Source organism: Phyllobates terribilis, unplaced genomic scaffold (assembly GCF_046119375.1).
Source record: "Phyllobates terribilis strain yellow unplaced genomic scaffold, ASM4611937v1 Scaffold_7__3_contigs__length_470593459, whole genome shotgun sequence".
Lineage (NCBI taxonomy): Eukaryota > Metazoa > Chordata > Amphibia > Anura > Dendrobatidae > Phyllobates > Phyllobates terribilis.
In genome coordinates this window covers 77,452,455-77,477,324 of record NW_027362767.1, presented here as the reverse complement: position 1 = coordinate 77,477,324, position 24,870 = coordinate 77,452,455, and the positions used below count along the sequence as shown (strand labels likewise).

Genomic DNA, 24,870 nt, shown 5'->3' with positions numbered 1-24,870 from the left:
CACAACATATGGTACTAAAGAATATGTGTTCAATCACAACATAACGCACAGAGAACCAATACGTACAGAGAGGTGGTAGTGCCTATAACTTCACGAGTCAGAAGTGCAAGAGTTGTATACCGCATTTTCAATGTGACCCTAGAAATTGCAGTCTTATACAGTCACACGATATGTGGGACACATCCAATGAGATGGAGGTCTGAAGCACACACTTGACTTCTTCCTGGTGAATGGGGGGCCTACGATAATATTAAAAGTATACTCCGATGTTCTCAGTGTGTCCTTTCAGCTAAGATCACCCTAGGTGGTCTTTCAACATGAGCAAAGACACTGTTCTCATCCTTCATTAAAGACAGTCTCAGATCGGCTGCCATCTCACTGGTGCATGCTCTGCCAACTTTGCTGATATGGCCCTATTTATGTACACGTTTCACAAGTTTCATTAGTCCCTCTTGGACAGTCAGCAAATTAAATAATGTTGTCACAACCCACCAATTTAAGCAGGACCAAACATCGAAAGTGTGTGAGTACATGCACACTCTTGCTGAACCATGCGAGCGTGTCTACGGGGAGAGATGCAGGAGCCGGGCGCGCATGTCTATCGGGAAAGATGCAGGAGCCGGGCTAGCCTCAAACTCCTGAGCAAATTTTAAATCAGCTTTAGTGGTCTTGCAATTGATATATATATAAATTATCCTTAGAAAAGCTATCCTAGCTAGTGGACTGCAGCCATTAATCTAGGTAGGAGAATTATTAGCTTTAGAAGAGTGATATCCCATAGAGGAATCCCAAAGAAATCTTACACCGCAATACCACCGAAGTTATTTTAATCTTTGTTAGACCATATTAAATAATTCCAATAAAAGTAAAGTTTTAGTCACATTATCCCTTAAATTGGGTCCATTTACCCTTTGGGTAACTTGCAGGGCTGTGGAGTCAGTGTCCATTTTGGTGGAGTCGGTATAAAATGGACTGACTCAAACTCCTAAAATATATAATAAATTGGTTACAGTAGTTCAATGCAGTTTGTGGGGAATATTTTTTCATAAGAGTTTGGTAAAGTTATGAAATGTCCTATAAAGGTCTGTCCTATTCCTGATCTAAGGGTCCAGACTTTTAGCTGAGATGAATCTGTGCTACAGTAAATTTATCACTTACACATGAGCCAGGTATGAGGGAGTCGGTGACATGGAAATTGAGGAGTCGGAGGTTTGGCTTACTGACTCCACAGCCCTGGTAATTTGTTAGTACGATTTCTCATCCCTAAAGGGTTTTGCTATACACTTAGTTTGTCAGTACGGGGGATGGCGCATGAACCGGGCGCACCTCTGTACGGGGAGGTGCATGAGCCAGGCTTACATGTGTACCCAAGGTGTATGGTTACATGTGGATACGTAAAAACTTGCTAAGATGAGTAGAACTTGCCACTAGGCATTTGCTTGCTGGGACCCCCACAATTCCCGAGCTGAAACAATGGACATGTGAATCTACCGCTCCATTATGACAGCAAAATTTAAGAACCTCACTCTCAGGATTGGAGGGGACCCGAGCAAGTTATCACCCATCCTAGAGGATAACTTACCGAGTAGAAAACAATCCTTTAAAATTTAACTTCAATGTTTACACGGTCAGGAATTACCACTTTAGGAATATTTAATAATACAGTTAAGTCGCACCCATGTCTATCTACATCCAATTTTTCAGTGTCAATGTTCACAGAAAGCAGCACCAAGACATGACCTGCAGTGCAAAGTATGGTGGACCTAGGCCATGTTTACACATCTTTAATATCAAGAGAACACAAGTATCATTCTCTTCTGTCTGTCTCATGTGATCAGATGAAGTTTGGAATCCTTTTTAGCTCTTAAAAAGGATCCATAAAGACTAATATTTACACCGCAGGTGATTTTCTGAGGACAAGCTCCCTAGAAAGATCTGCTGAGCCATATGCTGATCAGGGAGTGGTGCGTGCACGGCGCTCTATTCACCTGTCAGCTTTCTGTAGACTCTGGAGAGTCATTGTAGCACAAGGTCTGCATGGTAACCCCAAGCCCTGCCGTTACTGGTCTTATTGTGGTGACTCGAGAAATGAGGAGACTGGATCCACAAGCAGTGCACCAACGGCAAGAAGCATCTGCACTAATGCTGGACTCAGAGAGGAGAGGAAAAATGGGTGCACGGTGTGAAAACCTTCTAGGAGATATTATAAGAGGTCTACTCACATCCTGACTGAGCAAAAATCAAGCCAGGACATCAGCACTTGAGGTCACCTCCATAGCTGGTGTCAGGGGTGAGAGAATTTACCTTGGTACAAAAAAAAAACACAACTTTTTCATGAACTTTCATAGAGATAAGAGCACGATCATTGAACCAGTGGTCACTGAATAGATTACATAAAGTTCATGTCCATGACCCTCTAAAATGTACGATGGGAACGTTACCAGTGCTTAAATATCGAAAAACACTACTCCACGCCAATCGCTGCTCCATACACTGGGGACTGCTCAGTTTTTGAAAGTCAGTCCCATAAATGGGAAAGAGGAGTCATAGAATGTTAGAGTTGGAAGGGACCTCCAGGGTCAGTGTCCAACCCCCGGCTCAATGCAGGAGTCGCTCTGTTACTGAGTCCGTGCATTTCAATATTGCTCCCTTGGCAATCAGCAAGTTACCCTTACTATAGGTGAGAACTCGCAATCCGGATTATAACCCCATCTAGGCTAAGCTCACAAGTTGCAGATTTGGTGCAGACTTTCTGCACGGAAAATCCACAGCACAAGCACGGTGGACGAGTTTTTAATTAAAGGGTTTTTTCCCACAACCAAAAAGATAAAAAATTTTATGCTCTAGATCTTGGAATAATAATAATAAGTTCCACAATTGGATGTGTTTAAATAAAATGTTCCTGTGCTGAGATAATCTTATAAATGTGCCCCTGCTGTGTACTGTGTAATGGCTGTGTCTGACCGTGCAGGAACATGGTCTGATCATACCACATCTGCTGGGCAGGGGAGGAGGCAAAAGAGTATACAGACAGGACAGTATGGGATCACAGCTGATTCTTTCTATAAAAGGTAAAACATTGATTAAAAACAGGCAGGGAAATGTTTTGCTTCACAAAAACAATCAGCGGTGATCCCCTGCTGTAATATCTGTATACTCTTTGCTTCCCCCTGCCCAGGAGCTGTGGTATGATCAGACCATGTCCCTGCAAGGTCAGACACAGCCATTACACAGTACACAGCAGGGGCACATTTATAAGATTATCTCAGCACAGGGACAGTTTATTTAAACACATCCAATTGTGGAAGTTATTTTTATTTCAATATCTAGTGAATAAAATGAACTTTTGTTTGTGGGAAAACCCTTTAAATGGCTTGTCCAGTGAAAACGAGTTATGACCCATCAACAGGTACAGGTCCCAGAGATCAGACCCCCACTAATCTGCAGAAATAAGAACTTTTATCCCACTTGCATAATGTCTTTTGTGGAGTTTTTTTTTTGTTTTTTTTATATTTTAAATCCGCAGCATGTCAATTTCTCCTAAGGAAACTGCCTTTTTGGTGCACACTTTACTCATTTGTTTAAATTTTAATGGGGATCCTAAACCTGTACATTACATCTATGGCCAGACATTGATTTGTTGCCTTTTTATATACACATTTCTATAACAAAAATGCATGAAGTGCGGAAAAGGCACAGATTTTTCATGCGGACACTAGGCAGATTTGTTTAGAAATCCATACCAAATAAGCAACGTGTGAACCCAGCCCTAGGTCCCAACAGTAATAAATCCATATGTTACAGTATACCATAGTGAACCAGTCATGGTACAAGTGCTGATCGTGTTGTGCTAGTCTCTAAAAAGTAAAAAACAAAGCTGCAAGCTTTGATAGGGAGGAGGATGCTTTCCCTTTATAAAAACATTATCCCTTTAAAGCAGTCGGATCCACTTCTGTAGTGTAGTGTTTATGCAGGTCCTGGAACGTCTGCAGAAAAGCACTGCCAGAACTGGAACAGTATTTATTCTGGGATCAGAACAGATCAGACCCGAGGAGAGAAGGCAGCCTCCTCCTGCCTGATAGACCACAACATGTTCTCTCCCTGTCCTGCAGGGTGGGTTTAGCTCTTAGCTCAGAGTCGGCTAATAGGGGAATCTTTCCTTCTATGTAAAAAGGTACAATATTAAAAAAAAAAAAAAACAGCTTTGTGAGACACCATGTCTATTCGCTTTAGTCATCATTTACTTGTGTGGTCGACAGAAAGAAGAAACAGATGTTACACTAGGAAAGCAGAGAAGACTTTAGACAAGGGTTACATGAAGGACACTTATCCCATCCTTGAAGATATCCATCATGTTAGCCTGAAGGTGTCCAAACCATCACCTAGCAGACAGATATCTCCACCGCCCTCCTCTCCCCATACACATGAATGCTCCTTCTGGCCAAGCAGTTATGTGCTTCAAATGGGGAGAGAGGAGTAAGCAGCTGCTTATCTCCAGGTAGAACACAAAGAACGGGATGTCTTCAACATCCAGGCTACACTGGCATAATCACTGAGCCCATAGATTGCCTGCAGTGGTCGCATGTGCTGTAATTATGACGTCACTGCTGCAGCCTATTATAAAAGTTTCACAATGATTTCTTAGAGAAGCAGTGAATCAGTGACTTCCAAGACGTCACGTATATGGGCAGGCTGAACCATATGTGCTGTTAGCAAGTAAGCTTCAGTTAGGGGGAACAGACCAAGAGAAAAGATCAGTTCTAAAAGTCTGATGAGATCATGAATAACAAAAGCTTTAAAAAAAAAAAAAAAAAAAAAATCAGCCCCTGACAACCCCTTTAGGTTTATATACAAACATGAGTGTGCAAAACATGACCCAAAGAGTCTGTTAAAGTCAGAGTTCTATGTCTCCTAGCAACCAAATTCTTTGGCTCTTTTTCAGATCCATTATATCTTCTCCAGATAAGACTGTTGTACAAGCAGACAAACTGTCAATCAGCCGCCCTGTAAACACCCGGAGACGGTTTTGCATTTTCTTAGCAGACATGGCAAAGTAATAACTACTAAATATATATTACATATATTTGTAAGCAAGACATTGATTTTCAATACTGCACCCAAAAGCATGAGAAAAAAAAAAGTTTTAAAGGGGACCTGTCATTTGCTATAAATACATAATTATATGGCCTGGTGTAAATACCACTGTTTTCCTGAATCCAGAACGGTTTTTCTTATGTTCCTGCGTCTCTCCGTTCCAGAGATATGGGAAAATCTAGTCTTTTTAGCCAACTGGGAGTGGTCATGACAGGGAAACCATTTGTGGACCACATCCATTTGGCTAGAGAGATTATATTTACATAAAAGGGAAGAGAGCGCCATAACTGACAGGTCTATCCCCATGTATGGGATAGACCTGTCAGTTATGGGGATCAGGGCAAGGAGAGGACACCAGAGATCTGCTGGGACGTGTAGTCCATGGCCGGCTTTGCAAAGTATGTTTTCTCCTAAATGACGTACACGGCTGAAATAACACAGCCAGTATCAGACTCATGCTGCCCATGGTTCAGGCAGCATGAGTCATGACGGGTTCCTTTTAAACAGGTTTTTATGAAAACAACCCTTGTTCATATCTCCTATTAATGTGCAATGTGGCATCATAGAGGAAGGGGAGGGGAGGAATCTCCCACTTGGGACCCCACGCTGAGTAAGAACAAAAAGACTAGAGCTGTTCTCATGTCATAGCAAATCAGTCACTACATTTCACAATACTTTATTAACTATATGTGTTAGACCTGACGGGACTGGTGTATTTACTTTGAGGATCATACAGCCACAGATTTCCAAATTAAATTTTTTCTTTAAGCTCATTTTAAAGTATTTGGCAGGTTAAATTTCAGAAAGGATTACACATCCATTCTTATGTGGAGTAAGTACACCAATCTCATCAGGTTGAATATATCCATTTAATATCGTATGCTCTTTGCATGACAAAATCTGGTTACAGATCCACTTTAAGTGCATTGTATAATAGTCTATTCCTCCTAAATGTCTCCTAAAAGCACTCCTCCCATCAAAGTTTGTATCCCCTTAATATATTGCAGTCATATTACACAGCACTGTGTACTTACAATTGCTCATTTTGCCTTTCTACCCAGCTAATTCTTCTCTTTTCTCTGCTCTGTGTGGAAACAGGAAGTCTCTTGTCCCTGCATTTATCATCCCCCTCTTCAACTTCTGACCCAGCCATAGCCTTTTGCAGAGAAAATAGACCTCCTGTTGCTACCTAGAACTTTGAAGGATTCAGCAAGTCTGTTTTTAATCATGTGATGCCATAGACCTAATGGAAAAGAATTAGCTGGGTAGAAAGACAAAATGAGCAGTTGTAAGTGCACAGTGATATATTATATGATGGATTGCAATATAGTAAGAGGATAAAAACTTTGATGGGAGTGCTTATTTAAGTTCTCACGGCAAAATTCGATGTTTGCCAGGGTTGGTCAGTAAAGGGCTTTGTCCGATTAGAGAATCATTTTAGTGGGGTCCTCCAGGACTAAAATACTGTTGAGCTATGCTTAGGAAAGGTCATTTATGTAAGATCGATTGGAGCACAATAATCGATAGCCCAACCAGTCAACTTTTATCAGGTTCCACAGCAGCCATAAGTGGTGGCCGCTCTCTGGGACCACAGATCAGCTCCCACTGAAGTAAATGAGAGATGAGCTGCAGTACCCGAGAATGGAGTTGTGGCGTCCTAGCCTTGCACACTGCACTTCTGGCAGCCATAGGACCTGATAACAGCTGATCGATGAGGGTGCCAAGAGTCAAAACCCCACCAATCTAATATTGACAATTTATCCTAAAAGGAGGGGGAGGGGTTCATCATTATTTTAGTTGTAGGTCATTTTTAACATCTTAATTTGTGCACAATTTTGACCAGTGTAAGAAGAGGGTAAAAATATAGACATCTTGCAGAATTTTTCTCTCTTTATTAACAGCCACTCATTGAAATACTGAAGCACCGAGTATCGTAGAGGTGTAGAGTTCTATAAAGACCAGGCTCCTGCAAAAATTCCACGCATACCAAGCAGAAAATTACCTTTATTTTGCAGTTTGCACTTTTTAAAGTCAAAACAAGCCAATCTCAGCACTGTAGTAGCGGACCACCCCTCTTCTACTCATTGCCTGTGCTCGTACCACGTCGGTTATTCTTAGCACATTGCCACCAAGACTAACAAATCCAAAACTTTAGAAGTTGTTCTGAAAGCTTTTGGTCTGAAAATGCCAAGTACAGCTTTCTTCATTGCCCACTGACCTGTAAATATCACCTAAAAGCCATTTTCAGCTCAATCTCTAGAGGCTTCACACAAGTGGAGCATCACTTAACCAAGACAGTGTGGAAAAAAAAAATGTAAGTGGTGGCAGCTCTCGAGTACCGCAGATCAGCTCCTATTGAAGTAAAGAGGGCTACAAAGAAAAAAAGCACTGCAAACCTCAAAAGAGCATGCAAAAGAAAGCCAAAGGCTGAAAATGCTGAAGAGGCTGATTCTACATCTGCAGAAGAGGAGGGAATGACTCCCAGATGACGGATCCTAATCAGTTCACGCTGCTGCACTATGTGCAGGTCTCACTGGCGTTCACATGGACCGTAGTGGGGATCAGGCAAACGCCTTCTTATTAAAGCATCATTAAAAAATGTAAAATTATTATCTAACGCATCATTTCTTGGAATACTTCCATCACTCTCCACGCGGACGGTGCACCTCCAGCACGCCAACGTTATTATGATGCCATCTTTTAACTGAACGCAGCTGTGCAGCGAGCGGAGCAGAAATCGCTTATACAGAGTATAAAGTGTAATATGCAAAAGTCACGATGCAGCAGAGTTTCATTAGTACATGCGCAAATACAGAGTAGTAAGAGAGGTCTGCAGAGAGAGAAGAGCTGCTGCAGATTATTATCTGGAGGACAATATTCACTGATAATAGCCACAGTTTAACAGCAATCACAGCTTAGCATGTACTATCAAAGTTTGCACTGCAGTATAAAAAATAAAAAATATATAATATATATATATATATTTTACACACATATATATATATATATATATATATATATATATATATATATATATATATATATATATATATATATATATATATATATATATATATATATATATATATATATATATATATATATATATATACATATACACATACATATAACACAGATGATCATCAGAGAGGTCATCAATATGAGACCAGAGGGGTCCGACGCCTGACTCCCCCAATGATTCGTTGTTCTCTGCTCTGGCTGCTTAGTACTGCAGGTTATTTCCCATTCAGCTGATCAGTGGAGGTACCAAATATCGGACCCCCGTCAAACGCATATTGATGACCGTTCCGTGGAAAAATCATTAGTATATCAGTCCCAGACAACCTTTTAAAAGGAGTATTTAATTTTATGGTGCATTCACACTTGTTCCGGCTATGTGCAGGTAAAGCATCCCGTGTAAACAACAGAAGGTCCCTAATAACCTGACGAGGCCAAAAAGGACACTACGACAGACCAGTATGTCATTCACTTTTTGCCGTATAAAATGGCCTAGCTTATATGAAAAAAATATATATATATAAATAACTAAAAAATGTACACCGTGCAGTATACACCCTGCATGGGAGTTACAGAAACCAAACACAAATCTACTATTAAAGATGATAAAATGTCAAGTGTTGGAGAATACGTTGGCACTATAGAAATAAAAGTTATTATTTTTGGAAAGATTTCTGCTACAGAAAATCAAGTACATACAGGTACTCCCGACCTTTGGACCACCCGGTTAAGACGCCTGCATGTGCAAGGCTCCCTCCATTTACCTCCAAACAAGTTGTGAAAACAGCCGAGCGCGCACACTTTATGTTGGCATTGGAGTAGAACTGCCCAAGCAGGTCACAAGTAATGAAAGCCGCAGCCTGGCGTTATAAACTCTGGCTGGAAATGTAGACTTGGACGGCTTTGTGGTGGTCCTCCGAGCCATAGAGCAGTGACATGCAGTGGTTGAAAATAAATAAATCCACCGCAGCTTAAAAAAGCACAAGGAAAAGAACCCTGCTACTGTAAAATGCGCATTCTTTCGGTACGGGGTGAAAAAAACAACAAAAAAAAAAAAAAAACACACACACAGGCAAAAACGCTACGTGTGATTATATCCCAAGAGTTACAAATGCAGCTGAACGAGCGTTAGTGACACATTATTCTTAGGATCGGTGGGGTCCCACAGGTCAGACGTCCCCCAATCGTGAAGTGATGGCATATCCTAGCAATGCCAATTTATTAGGGTGAGAATAACCCCTTGAAGTAATGACCAAATCTTACAGGAGGTGAAAAATTAAACAAAAAAAAAAAAAAGGTTAGAAAAGTAGAAGCAGTATAACTTGCTAAAAAGTGTGCCTGATCCTTCACCAGGAAATGACTCCATGTAACACTGCAGACAGCTTTCTGCTGAAGGTACAATGTTATGTGAGCACTGGGTCACACAATTACATAGGACTCACATAATATCATATTGCTGGCTTCAGGCCATGTGACTACATGTTTTATTTTAGACGTTGATTGTGCTGTATATAATCCCACTTTCCGAGGTTGCCTAACTAGTACAGCATTATGTATCTATGGAGTGGAGGCCACTTATTTCGGACCCCTATATATCAAGAAACGAGAGACACTAAGAGAAAGAATCCGGCTCATCTATAGAAGACACAGATGGCTCATTGATTTCAATGGTTGCCAATTAACAGTGGTGGCTGTATTCTCCCGCTGGTCAACCAAGCTGCTGTTTACGATGTATTCTCACAGAAAGGATTAGACTGGTACCTCTGCTGGCATAGCGAGCGCTGCGAGGACGGGCACATGTCTCACCCACAGTCAATGTCTAGGAGGAATCTTGCTCATCTATGAGCAGCTTCATTGCAAATTTTGGCAAAATAAAACAATTGCAAATGTAGGAGAGAAGACCAGCCGGACACAGAATATACATAGCAGTCATTAGCCTTTATAGAAGTTGTGTGAAACAGCGCCACTCCAAGTGGTAGATAGGATTGGGACGGAGCTGCAGTACCTGACCAGAGACAAGGATGGCGCTGTTTCTGTGCACACAACTCATTTTAGACGCCAGCACATTTGGCGAGTTTTGCATGCGGAAGACACTGACGGTGTTTTTCTTGAAGCGGTTAAAAGAAGCTCCAAAGACTGAACATGTGAATAGCAAGTCATTTTTACATTGCAGCGCATGTGTTCATTCTTTTTTGTTTTTATTTGCACCTTTGCAGGCGGCTTACAGAGCGGATCCTCCTGAAAAAAAAACACTGTGTGCACATACCCCCAAGTCATCCTCACCTGACAAGGATATTGCCATTTCATAGTCCATTTCTTAAAGTTAAACCAGGAAAGAAAAAAAGGAATCGCTCAGCAGGTTTTTGCTATGGAGTCTGAGAGCCGCATGATGCAGGGGCAGAGGCCCTGATTCCAGAGATGTGTCACTTACTGGACTGCTACCTGCAGTTTTGATAGAATCCCTGTTTTCTCTGCTGTAAATGTAGCAGTGCTCAAAATGCTGTGCTGTGAATAACCCCGCCAACACCACTGATTGGCAGCTTCCTGTATACCAGGGTTCCCCAACTCCAGTCCTCAAGGCCCACCAACAGGTCATGTTTTCAGGATTTCCTTAGTATTACACAGGTGATAATTGCATCACCTGCACAGGCAATAATTCCATCACCTGTGTAACTAAGGAAATCCTGAAAACATGACCTGTTGGTGGGCCTTGAGGACTGGAGTTGGGGAACCCTGCTGTATACAAGCTGCTAATCAGTGGTGGGGGCGGGGTTACACACATTAGCTGGACTGCCTGGCACATGAGACCTAGTCCTGTAGAGATAACCTCCTGCTGATAAAACACTGATTGTAGTTGCAATACAACACAGCCTAATAAGTGACAATTCCCTGGAATCAGTCTCTGGCCCTGCATTATGCTGCTCTCAGATTAAATAGCAAAAGCCTGCTGACACATTCCCTTTTAAAAAGGACCCTAAGGGCACATTTTACCATGTAGTGGAAGTGAAGCAGATTTAATTCTGTGCATTCGCTTGTGGAAAATTTGCTTATTGGATTTTAATAAATCTCATGCACGTGCAGCAAAACATACACACATATAGATACATACGTGCAAATTTCAGCATGAGGATATCCACGGCAGTAAATAAATTATGTGTAAAACGAACCCTTATAAAGCAACAATTCGCCCCTTATTATACATTTAGTATATTACACACATTGATCTTTGCCAAGAACCCCACAAAAAGCGAGAAGATAACTGATAAGGTGTCGTGTATCAGCAGCACTTCATATACCCACCTTGCTACCAATATCTTCCTTCTTGGCCCCAGGCTTGTGCCTCCTCAGCTTTATTGAAGGGGAGCGGAGCAGATTTTTCAGCCGACTGGTTATGGTGCTTCCAGCTTCTGTTGTAGCCATAATTTACGGTGTAAAAAAAAAAAAAAAAAATCCTTTGTAGAGATTTTTCTTCCAATTTAAAAAAATAAGTAAAAAAAATAAATAAATAATATGTGCACTTTCTGTCCAAAGTAGCAGCAGCAATCAGTCCTTCTGCATTGTTACATGGTGCACATGGTTTAGGCACAGCGCCCCTGTGCCCGTCAGCATGTGCTGCTGATGCCAGTGTGACTTCCCATATTGCTGGCTTTTGTTACCAAGAGGAGGATGGACTGGGTGGAGGGAATCGCTGTCAGATCCTGCACACAAGCGACCTGGAATTAGAAGAGAACAGCAGACGTTATTAGGGCTGAGCAGGGAATTTATGGCTGCGACGTGCAGGCTTTGCTGTGTACGGAGCCGACGCTCGCAGGAATCATGGGAGACACAGCTTTACAACCCAGTTGAAAAATGCAACAATTATAGTATGGAATTGATGCAGTAAATAACCCGCAGACAAGCGTACAATGCAGTCATGTGCTGGGCTGTCTCCGCTTTGTTGGCTGAGCACACAGCAACTAATAACAAAGCAGCAAGTGAACTCGCACACATTAAAGGGGAAGTCTGGGCAAAATCATCTGCAGACATTGCACCAATCCATAGAAGAGGTTTACTGAGTCTTTGGACTAGATGTCACTATATTAGCAAGTTCCCTTTAAAAAAAAAAAATGTATTTTACGCCAAAATTATTCTAGACAACACAGGTACTGCGGACGAAGATCTCCATATGCCGCTGCTACATCACAGTACGGTGCAAGGTACCGCGACAAGCAAGTTGAGAAAAGTTGGAACCATTTGGGATTTTGGTAACTTGCTTGCGAGACCTTGGGGGTGTCAATGTAACTTCATTAACTTGTATTATGCAATTTTTGGTTCTGTGACTTGCAAGGCAGCCAAAGTCGCCATGTATCCCTAGCTTTGTTACCTTACTTCCCACCCAACCACCAAAAAAAATAAAATAAATAACTGATCTTTTTAGACCTCAAAGGAATGGTCGCCCAACTTTCCCATAACTCTGAATACCAAATATGCCTATTATGGCAGCTGTGTCACGAGGGAAACCAGTGCTGCAGCATCTTCTTTCTCAGGATTGGTGGGGGTCCAAGTGGTCAAACAACAAGCAATCTTTATCATCCCCATGCACATTAGGTAGAAGTTGGACGAACATGCCGGTTTCGGAGGAATCAGACAACCGTCTACAGTGTATGGGGGGGCGTCTCCTGACATGCCCCTGACAGATTTCTAGATTGTGCAGTTGATGGATCATGCACAAAAAAATAAAATAAATTGAAAAAGCCTGTCCGCCTAGTATCCCAGGAAGCCACCTGTCAGAAGTATTAATTGGGGAAATCCTCATCTCATCTCATCTGTGTCAAAATGCAGCGTGAATAATAGACACTTGCCGAAATGGCTAGCTTGTCATATGCATTAATTAATGCGCCATCAATATCAGATTAGTGAGCAAAACCCAGTGACAAAGTGGCAGCAGCAGCCGCTCCGTGCCTGACAGTGATGTCCACAATCCACAGCCGTGCCCCCCCAATACACACTTACCCCCCTCACTTCTATAATCTTTATTATTCCTATACCAGATGGAAGCTCCCTCTTATAACACCGTAATAACCCGAAAGAAGAGGCGTAAAAGATGGCAAAGCTGAAACTGATCCATCTGTGTATCACCCAGTCCGCATTGTTAGAGAAATCCAACCTTGGACATCCCAGGATAACCAGATAGCCATCTCGGCTGTCACTCACCAACGCTTTGGGTAAATAATGAATATTAAGAGGATCAGCATCGTACTTCCCCCCCCCCCCCCTCTCCTTTGTTCAGGGACACGTGAGTAACCCATTGATTGGACACAATGCTGCAGCCCTGTGCATTACCCATGACCCTGCAAACATAGCACATTATCCCTGTGTACACAGAGCCAAGGCAAAAGGTGTGTGCACAGCATAAACTACACATATAGCTTTATACAGGGGAATAAACCACCCAGGATTACAAATTCTACAAGCACAATAAAGCAGCAATAAGCCCTGGGGATGTGAAATATAACAACTTTTTCAAAGTAAAGACTAAAGTTAATAAAGCGTTTTAAGCCAGCCATTTTTATTCTTCTTCTATGGCGTTCAACAGTACAAGAAGAGTTGCTGCTTTCCAGTCGCCTCTTCCATGTTGGCTTACAGGTGTGACAATGTATTCCTATGTTGATACAATGTTGCACAAAAACACAGTTGACCATATGGGCAGTTCTGTTACACATTGTGCTACACTATGGGGGGATACACTATCCTACAGTCGGATGGAAGAAACCGACTACACTAGAATTACTGCAGAAACCACACAACCAAGCACTCGCTTTCACTGCTGAACTACAAACTCCAGCATACTCCTCAATCTATGATTGGCAACACTAGAGTAAGGCTACGTTCCTACTTAATTGTAAAGTGCTGCGGAATATGTTGGGGCTATGTAAATAAAAACATAATATTATTATTATAATAAGTTTACACAAAGATTTTCTGCACCAAATACCTGAGTGTTGGCAGGAAAAACAAGAGCATTTTTGGAGTGTATTTTTTAAGTGCATTTTTTTTTTTTTTTGCAGCATTTTTTAGTTTCTTTTTTTATCTTTATTAGTGTGGGTGAATATGCTGCATAAAGCGCTCAAAGAACTAACATGCTGTAGATTAAAAAAAAAATGCCTAGAAGCTCAAAAAACGCAAGGAAAAAAAAATGCAAAGCGTGTGCATGAGGTTTTTGAAATCTCAATGCACGGTAAAATGCAGTATTTAAGCCGCAGAAAGAAAAAAAAAGTGCTACAAAAGTGGGTGTGCGCACATGTTAAGCATTTGCAGCAGAAATTTTTGCATCATTTCTGTATCTCTTGGCAGGAAATACGCTGCATAAAATCTTCACTTTTTTTACAAGCATTTTTGTTGTAGATTTGGGGCATATGCGTAAAATCTGCAGCAAAAACGCTGAAAGAATTGACATGCTGCAGATTTGGAAAAAAAGAAGCAATGTGCGCATGAGACTTCAGAAATCTCGTTCACTTTGCTGCGACTGGGAAATCCTTCAGGTTTTGTTAAATCTGTGCAGAATAAAAAAAAACAACCTGTGCACACAGCTTCACATGTCGATAAAACCCTATTGTGTACTTGTGAATGGGGGGCTGATTCCGCAGCACATGGATGGATTTTTACATGTCTCATTCAGATAAATTGGGCAGTTACAAAAACCTAGTGAAAAAAAAAACTAAAAAAAAAAGACAATTTTTAATGAAGGTTGTGAGCACTTTATACACAAGTTTGTGAGAAATTTACATCATACAGGTGCACCCCACCATGGACTGTGCAAGAAAAAGCAGTGAACAGGACCAAAACGGAGTACCCTTCATTCTGATGATCGCTGGGGGTCCCAGAGATCATTCCTCCCCCCCATAGATTATAAAATCATAACTTATTTTAGGAATATAACATCACCTTTTAAGATTGGAAAACTTCTTTAAAAGTGGTATTCCCCCGCTGACTGCTAAAATGGGGAACTCAAGTCAGGCTTCTCATCTATCCAATGATACATTATGTAGGCTGGAGAGCCCCCTTTAAATAGAGGAGCTGTAGCTTTAACAGGATAGTGCTATATCATGAGTCAGGTGCCAACTAAAGACATAATCACTTGCATCTGCCAAGTACACATCCTGTCACATCACTACTCAAAGGGAACCCCATCAGTATGTTTTGGAGCCATAGGCTCATGTCCCCTAATAAAAATTACACTTTTTTTTTTTTTTTTTTGCAGAGATCTGATGCACCAGTCATGAGAAATCTAGTTTACAAACCATATGCAAATCAGGCAGTGCAAGTGCTCTAGGGGCATGTCAATGCACTTGAACAAGTGAAATAACCCACCCCAAGTGCACTGCCAGCCTGATTTGCATATAGCTTCTACTCTAGATTTCTCATGACTGGTGCATTGGATCTCTACAAGTAAGGTATCTTTTTTTTTTTATTGAGGGACCAATTACTTTAAAAAAGTTAAAATGTGGCACAAAAAAAAAGCAGTAATTAAATAGTAACTGGAATATTTATACGCCAGTACAAGGCCCAGGATCGGGATGGAGCTTCACAGGTTTTCCCTTATAGACAACCCCTCTCTGTATGGGACAGCTCCCCTGATAATGGGATTGGTGCAGTATACAACACCTATAGACATCAATGCTGCAACCATAGGGTATGCCGGGGCTGTCACTATGATGGATGCTCCCAGTACAATCAGGGACCAAGCTGTGGGGTGCACCCACCTTATTACCAACAAAGTGTGCGCATGTGACTGTGTGCATGCAGGATAGAGAGATATATATATATATATATATATATATATATATTTATTTATATTACACACACACACATATGCATGCATAGAGGACGAGCCCTTTCATAACTTACTAGAGGAAGCACTGGGCTTTTGTTGCAGGGCAGGGTCTGGATTTGGGGTTGGGGATGAAGACAATAATTGTCAGATGTCCCCTGTACATCCCCAATGCAGACAAAAGTGCCATAAGTGATGTGTGGAGGAGCCTCAGCTGCACATACTGCACAATCATAGCCGCACACCGGGTACCAGTACACGCCAGTATCTGCACCACAAGCACACAGCCCCCCACTAGTGTCTCCTTCTCCCCACACGAGTGGCCGCAGTCCGCCCGGCTCCATGTGTCCGCACACAGCACCTACCTCCTGCCTGACCTCCTGCCTGTCCTCCTACCTCAGCGCTGACTGATTCTCAGTCTCCAGTCTGCAGTTAGGGAGGAGGGAGCTGGAGGAGACGACGGAAGCCGGCGAGGACAAACTTATACACTGCCAGACCCAGACACAATGCCTGCTGATAGCCAGGGCACAGCAGGACTGGAGAGCTACCTCATAGAGCAAATACACACACACGTACATGGCGGGAGATACACATTATATATACTCAATTGAAACCAGAAGTTTACATACACTATATAAAAAGACACATATCCATGTTTTTCTCAATATCAGACATGAAATCAGAATAAACCTTTCCCGTTTTAGGTCAATTAGGATTATACCATAATTTTTAATATTTGCCAAATGCCAGAATAATGAGAGAGAGAGAATGATTTAAGGCATTTTTATTACTTACTGCAAAGTCAAACGTTTCCATACATTTCATTAGTATTTGGTACCATTGCCCTTAAACTGAATGACTTGGGTCACACGTTTGGGATATCCTTCCACAAGCTTCTCACAATAGTTGGTCGGAGTTTGGGCCCATTCCTCCTGACAAAACTGGTGTAACTGATCCAGGTTTGTAGGTCGCCTTGCTCGCAGCCTTTTCAGCTTTGCCCATAAATTTTCAATATGACTGAGATCAGGGCTTTGTGATGGCCGCTCCAAAATATTGACTTGTTATCCTTAAGTCACTATGTTACCATTCTGGCAGTATGCCTCGGGTCATTGTCCATTTGGAAAACCCATTATCGCCCAAGCTTTCACTTCCTGGCTGATATCTTGAGATGTTGCTTCAGTATTGCCACATAATCTTCTTTTCTCATGATGCCATCTATTTTGTGAAGTGCACCAGTCCCTCCTGCAGCAAAACAATCGCACAACATGATGCTGCCACCCCCATGTTTCACAGTTGGGATGGTGTTCTTAGGCTTCCAAGCTTCTCCCTTTTCCTCCAAACGTAACGATGTTCTTTATCCCTAAAAAGTTAAATTTTAGTTTCATCAGACCACAAGACATGTCTCCAAAAATTAACGTCTTTGTTCCTGTGTGCATTTGCAAACATTAATCTGGCTTTTTATGATTCTTTTGGAGTAATGGCTTCTTCCTGGCAGAGTGACCTTTCAGCCAATGTTGATACAGTACTCGTTTCACTGTGGTTATTGACACAATCTTACCAGCTTCCGCCATCATCTTCAGAAGGTCTTTTGCTTTTGTCCTTGGGTTGATATGCACATGTCGGACCAAAGCATCTCTGGGACACAGAACCCGTCTCCTTCCTGAGCGGTATGATAGCTGGATATTCCCATCTTGTTTGTACTGGCGTATAATTGTTTGTACAGATGAACGAGGCACCTTCAGGGATCTTGAAATTGATCTCTTCCTGATATATTGGCTGATTTCTTTAGACTTTCCCATTATGCTACACAAAGAAGCAGTGTGTTTCAGGTGTGCATTAAAATACATCCACAGGTGTGTCTCTAATTAACTCAGATGTTGCCAAAAAAGAAAACAGAAGCTTCCAAACACATGACATCATCATATGGGCAGCCCAGAATTGCTTAAAGGCATAGTAATCTTAGTGTATATAAACTTTTGACTTTGCAGTAAGTAATAAAAATACCTTAAAACATTCTCTCTCTCTCATTATTCTGGCATTTGGAAAATATTATAAATTATGATAATCCTAATTGACCTAAAACGGGAAAGGTTTATTCTGATTTCATGTCAGCTATTGTGAAAAACATGCATATGTGTGTTTTTATATAGTGTATGTAAACTTCTGGTTTCAGCTGTATATAGCCAGAAGAGGCATAATTGATAAATATTAGGTTAAGGGTCCCAACAAAGGGGTACGCCTTGTTGTGGCTGGTGGGCTATAATGAATTGGCCAATTTGTGCCTTCATTTTATAACTATTGTTCGGTATATAGCAGTAATGCATCCACATTTCATATATTCAATGTTTGCAAACATTCTAGTGCTTATGCTATATGCTTCTTGTGTGTGTGTTTGTGTGTATACATGTTATTTTGGATGTTTTTACTATTACTACATGCACCCAACTCAAATACAACACGCACACAGTGACAGATAAATCATATATAGATAGCTATACACATGCACATATATACATTTATACACACGCAAACATATATATATATGTGCCATATATATTTATTTTATGCTATTTTGGATGTTTTTACTATTCACATACAACATGCACACAGTGGCACATTTTTCACAAGCTCCTTTTTATAGTGCCCCCCATAAGTCTGGGTTCACACAATGCATTTGCTTCAGATTTTACATTTATTGTCTATGGGACTGTCGGAAATAGCTCATCATGGTCCCATGGCTGTAGAGCACCATTCTTGGGGTCTCAGAGCGCCTTTCTTGGGATCTCTGGGGTTGTCAAGGATTGGATCTGGCCCGGCTTGGCAATCTGCCCTACTGGCCAGATGATCACTGGGCTGCCGGTTCACTGGGCTGCTCATTTATAGACTGGGCACACTCCTGCGGGCCACATGCAGTGCACAAAGGGGTTTCCTACGGCCGCAGAGCTGTCCAGGAGATGCCGGCTTTCTTCTTCCTACAGTATATTAAAATGTTTTTGCGTCTTTCAGATGCAAATACATTTGAACATTGTGGTACTGGGACAGAGGGAGAGCAGAGGAGCAGAGACAGTGCGGGCAGTGGTAAGCTCTTCAGGAGGAGCCAAATATTTTAATAGCTTTATCATTGTGGATGCGTGGGACAATTGTGAAAGGGGGCACAGTTTTGCTAGAGGCAGTGTGGCTGGATGGGGGCTGCTTTGTTCAGAGGGCAGTTTGTGTGTGGGCAGCTATTCTGCAGATGGACAGTGTAGGGGGAATAGAGACAAAATGGATGGGAATGACTTCAGAGAAGATGACACCTAAAAGGTACCTGGATGTAAATGTTTATGTGCCTGCATCTCATCAGTACTGTGGTTCCTGTATGGTCCGCAGTCTGATTATGGCTGGTAACAGTAACTCCCAGCATCTCCTTACCATTGTTAAAGACATAATGGGTACTGTAGCTTCATGCAATACAATTGTATATGGGATTGATTTGACATTGCAATTAATCGCTGTACTAAGCTTGGTAATTTGTTCATATACTGACGGTGGGTCTGGTGGTGCATTCATGTATTGATTGAAGTTTTGGCGCTGCATTTATATACTGATGGAAGTTCTGGCGCTGCATTCATGTATTGACGGTGGTTCTGACGCTGTATTCATGTACTGATGGAAGTTATGGCGCTGCATTCATGTACTGACGGTGAGTCTGGTGCTGCATTCATGTACTGATGGAAGTTCTGGAGCTGCATTCATGTACTGATGGTGGTTCTGGCACTGCATTCATGTGCTGTTGCTGGTTCTGATATTGTACACACAAATATCAATCCAAAATGTGCTTTATGGCTCTGTTAAAACTTATATATCCTCAAAACTTAGAGTTTCGACATTTTTTTTTTCTACAGTTGTGGCAAAAATATACTGTCTTGCCAAAATGTTCAAATATTGCAGCAAAAAACACTGCAATGTGTGAACATTGCCAAAAAATATATATATATATAGAGGTTGCTCACTTCTGCATCAAGAGGTGAGTAGTGCTGAAAAATGTCATGTTTGCACATACCTACAAGGATTCTGAGGAAAATTACAGGTAAACTATATCTGCCAAATGTAAACTCTTCCTAACAGGTATGTGTAGATATGACGTCATTAGTGCTGCTTACCTCCGAATTTAGAATTGCCAGACGACCCCTTTAGCAGAGTGGTGGTTGGTATAGATCATATAGAGCTGGAGTGACAGGGGCTTCACATCTACATCCATGTGGCACCCATCGACCACACTGTAAAGAAACCTATACAGCGAGATGTATGTTTTCTATGTTTTCTTAATTAAGTTCTTGTACAAAACAGCGCAGTCTGCAGAACTACTACATACAACAAATAAAAAAAGGTAAAACTGACCAATAACATCTCCTGCAAAATTTTTCAGGACCTTCTTTTTTTCAGTCGTGACCCAGTTCTCCATATTGGTAGCCATTATATTTGCAAAGAAAAATATATTCTAACATTTAATAATTATAATACATGTTTAAATATAGATTTTCATTATAATAATTCACAGGCTGTAAAATACAGAGTGAAAAAGTTTTATTCCTCCAGGCTGTAATCGATGGATCGTCCAATGGCATGCAAATTTACAGGAGCACAGCTCTCACTATCATCAAGGTTCTAGTTTTTACAGTAATAACATATTCTGTACCATTCAACCTTTAATTACTACCCAATATCCAATTACGGTAGATTTAAAAGAAACCTGTCACCTCCAAAAATGCTATCTACCTGCAGTCCAGAAGATCATTTAGCCTGACGAAGACCGTTTTGCTCAATCATCTGGTGATCGGAAGCCTGTTTAGACCGCTCGAATATTGTGAAACGAGCTTTCCTAGGAACGATAATCATGCAATGTGCACACGGCGTCCTCGTCAGATAGATTCTACCTGGAATCTCCCTGAAAAAGCGCCGCAAATGCACCCAATAAAATGAAGATCATGCACAGCATTTTCAAAACCACATTGCTGTGCATATGTTCACATGCTCGTTCTACAGGCGGCTTCTGATAGGAAGCCACCTGCTCTCTATACTTGAAAGACGAAGTCCGCGCCGCAAGAATGAGAGCAAACCGATGACGAAGCTGAGTCAGGAAAATGACTGTCTGGGTTTTCCTGAAGTGGTTTTGCCTCGGAAAACTCGGTGGGTGCGTCAGTGTCTGCAAAATGCTGTGTGTACATACCCTAACAGCTCCCTGCAGCCGTTCACTTCAAGTCATCAGGGCGGTGCATTTACACTGCACGATTATCGTTTTAAGAGCTTGTGCACACAACCGATTTGCTGATACGATGGCTCTCTGTGGTTTTCACGGATGGCACTCGTACCTACGATATTCTATGGGGCTGGGGTGCAGATGTTAGATTTTTTTCCTCGGACCACGGAATGCTCCATGTACAAAATCGGAAATACGTTAAATCGGATAAAAATAGGCAATGTATGGATCTATAAAAAAAAAATCAGACCATATGACATCTGAGTGTGGTCCGAAAAATTGGATTAATGGCATCCAAGAGCGGTCGGATTTTCATAGAAAGGAGAAGGTGGAGAAACGTTTTTTCTCTCCACGTATGAGAAAAACTGATGACACTCTGGTCATTATCTGATCAGAATAATCGGTTCTTTCTTCATGTATGTGGAGAAATTGGTCGTGTGTTCCTACCCTTAGGAGTATAATGGCTATTTCTCCCTGCAGCTTCACATCCAGTAAACCTGCCAGACACACTATTTACCTTCAGATTACCACTATATCTGCAAGTAAATATCTGCTCAGTGGTTAGCACGGTGGCTCAGTGGTTAGCACTTTACAGCGCTGGGATCCTGCGTTCAAATCCCACCAAGGACAACATCTGCAAGGAGTTTGTATGTTCTCCCCGTGTTTGCGTGGGTTTTCTCCGGGTTCTCCGGTTTTCTCCCACACTCCAAAGACATACTGATAGGGAATCTAGATTATGGGGACAGAGATAATGATGTCTGTAAAATGTTGTAGAATTAATGGCTCTATATAAGTGAGTAAAGTAAATGGCATTTTTGGAGGTGTTAGGTTTCCGTTAAAGGTATCGCCTATGAAAATTCTCTAATAATTCGCTGCCAATATCTTCGCTTTTTTTAGGTGCCACAAACAAAAGAGGAAACAATTTTGCACGATCCATAAAACATTTAGGGCAAGGTGTAGAAGTACGTTGGTAGCCATGTTTACTGGACCAATAAATACAGAGCAGTCGTGTACACATATGAATGGTCCAAAGAAAAGACATAAACTAAGTGGTGGCGGTAAGATAAAATCCTTTCCGCCAAGGCACATGGGGAACCCTGTCCAACTAATGTCCATCACTAATCCTAATCTTGTTATATGCAGCACAGTCCGCACTTTTCTTTTACACGAGTCTCGCGACAAGGATATTTGTTCTAAACTGTGCTGAAATAAGCATCAGATGAGCAGCGTTGCCTCCTGGTGCCGTGTTGTTGCACGGGAAGTCGTGTTAAGCCGTATATTCAAAGAAGACAAGAGCTAGCCACAGTGGGCGGTGTACGGGTCACAACGTCTTCAATGGGGTATTAAGCAAAATACAAAGAAATGCAGAGAGGCGAAGAGGAGACAATAAACTGCGACAAAGGAGACACGAGCCTCACACAATGGCTGCTTCCCGTGAACTGTCACATTACGGATACTATCCATCTCAGCCGCACTGAGAATGTTTAACTCCACTTTAAGTGATGCAATAAATCGTGGAGTTTACACTTGCACAATGAGAGCGTAGCACACGCTCAGATCAAGTAGCCTTTTCTGCTCATTCACTGCTTGCATCGCGTGTTAGATATACTTTCTTTTATTAGTAAATAAAATATTTTTTAAGATTTACTAAAATGAGTTTTTCATGTCCATAAAGCAGCAACAGATTCAGCGTCTTTGCGCTTTCATTTTTTCCTCCTCCTCTTCCAAGAGCCGTAACTTTTTAGTTTCTTCTGTCCACACACCCAAATGACAGCTTGTTTTTTGTTTTTTTTTGAGCGATGAGTTGTATCTTACCATTCTATGTACTGGAAAAAGCGTTTTTGAGTTTTGTTTTTATGGCATTGATAAATAAAAGTTTAATTTATCCTTGGTTACAACAGCAAGCTAAAATATAGTAACTAGTTTTCGAAAGTCGAGTTTTGGCTAAAACTTGAATAGTTACATTTTCTAGGTAAACAAATACTACCGTAACAGAATTTTTTTTTTCAAAAATAAATTGTGGTTTGCTAAAATCACAAAAGGTGGTAAAGTTCAAATTCGCAAGTTGGAAATAAGGAAGAAAACAATAGGAAGGTTGAACAAAATAATAAAAAAGTCACTTCACAAAATAAACAGCAACTAGGGAAGTAGACTCCGACAGAGCAGGAACTTCTCTATTGTTTTTTTTTTTTTTTCTGCTCAACGCAGATGAAATGGTTTAAAGGAGAATGAACATTTTAAAAATAAAAGCAACAAGTGGATCTGTAATGTGATGATTCAGTGGTAAATTAATCAGTGCTAAGAGGTCACGCTATACTGCTATATCAGATCCAGTTTGGGGCACAGTATACTGCGGAGGCGCATGGTATGTCAGCAGCTCTGAGCTATAGCCGAGTCAAAAAGGGTCCACGTTGTTTTACGTTTTTTTTTAGATTTGATCTTCCTAGATGTTTGTCCATAATCTTTGTTGTCTCTTGCATGGTTTCTGAATGTACAGGTTACACATCTCTTGTACTTATGGTCTTAGTGGTGCTGCTGGGTTTCCTTAGAAATGTAGATATTATAATTGATCACCAAGTATACAAATTAGTTTCTTTTGTTCTATGAGAGAGAGCTGTCTCACAGGTTCCATCTAGGACAGGGTTCTACCCTACCAGTCAATGCCTGCCTCTTTCATGAGACTTGTAACATGACCAGGGAGAAATGCCAACCTAGGAACTCATATGCAGGCAGCCTGTTTTGGAGTGTTTTAGTGATGCGCGAACGTCCTCGGATGAGGCGTTACTGAGCACGCACGCTCGGCTGCGTACAGAGTATGTTTGGTGTGCTCGAAAAATATGTTTGCGCCGCCGTGGCTGTATGTCTGTCACGAATCATTAAGAATTCGTGACAGCTCTGGATATGCTGGAAATTAAATGTAGTTTTTTTTCCTTTGGTCCAGCAAGAGTTAATGTGAGTCTCTTGCTGGAAAGTTTCTTTTGGTTTGATCAGCTGATGTATGGTGGTAACCACTCCCACCTCCCTTTAAATAGTCACATGATCCATCAGCTGATTGTCGGTTATAGAGTTTGTTTCTATGCAGACCAGCTGAAGGTATGGAGCCGCAGTAGGAGTTCTGTACCCTGGTGCCGTTATTGGAGCTTTTGCTGCTGATTTGGAGCTTTGCTGCTGTTTATAAGTTAAGATGTTTGTTTCTTGCTGCCAGTCCCTTGTTTGCCATCTTACCCTTTGTTACTTTACCAGTAGTGATAAGGCTAGCGTCCTTGTCAGCCAGTTCACTAGCTAGGGTAAGTTGAGGTGACAGTCAGGGATTAGGCAAGTGACGGCGGCGGGGAGGACCCGCATAGGGTGTGAGGGGAGCTTAGGGACAGACACATGTTGGTGTCAAACAGGCAATCCCTGCATGTGTTGCGGCTGTCTAACCGCTGCGAGACATGCAGTCGCGGCGACGCAAACATATTTTTCGGGCACGCCGAAGATACTTGTATAGCACCCAAGAATGCTCAGATAACGCCTTATCCAAGCACGTTCGTGCATCGCCAGTCTGTTTCAAAGTGATTGCCTCTCATCAGTGTTGAGCAAAGCTTCTTTCGAGGTTTTGCCTCTCATCAGTGTTGAGCAAAGCCTCTTTCGAGGATTTGCCTCTCATCAGTGTTGAGCAGGGCCTGGTTCGGGGTGTTTGCCTCTCATCAGTGTTGAGCAGAGTCTG

General features: G+C 41.6%; 1 protein-coding gene across 6 annotated transcripts in view; it reads right to left on the bottom strand.

The window, feature by feature from the left end:
- The window catches only part of MAPKBP1 (mitogen-activated protein kinase binding protein 1), a 152,979-nt gene extending 136,552 nt beyond the window's left edge, over nt 1-16,427 (bottom strand). For all 6 annotated transcript variants that reach the window (XM_073638823.1, XM_073638825.1, XM_073638824.1 and 3 more), the window contains exons 1-2: nt 16,300-16,427; nt 11,413-11,825 (exon numbers count right to left, since the gene is read on the bottom strand). In XM_073638823.1, coding sequence (XP_073494924.1) covers nt 11,413-11,532 — 120 coding nt within the window. In that variant the 5' untranslated portion in view covers nt 11,533-11,825; nt 16,300-16,427. The remainder of the gene's footprint in view (nt 1-11,412; nt 11,826-16,299) is intronic.
- Nucleotides 16,428-24,870: the final 8,443 nt, after the last annotated feature.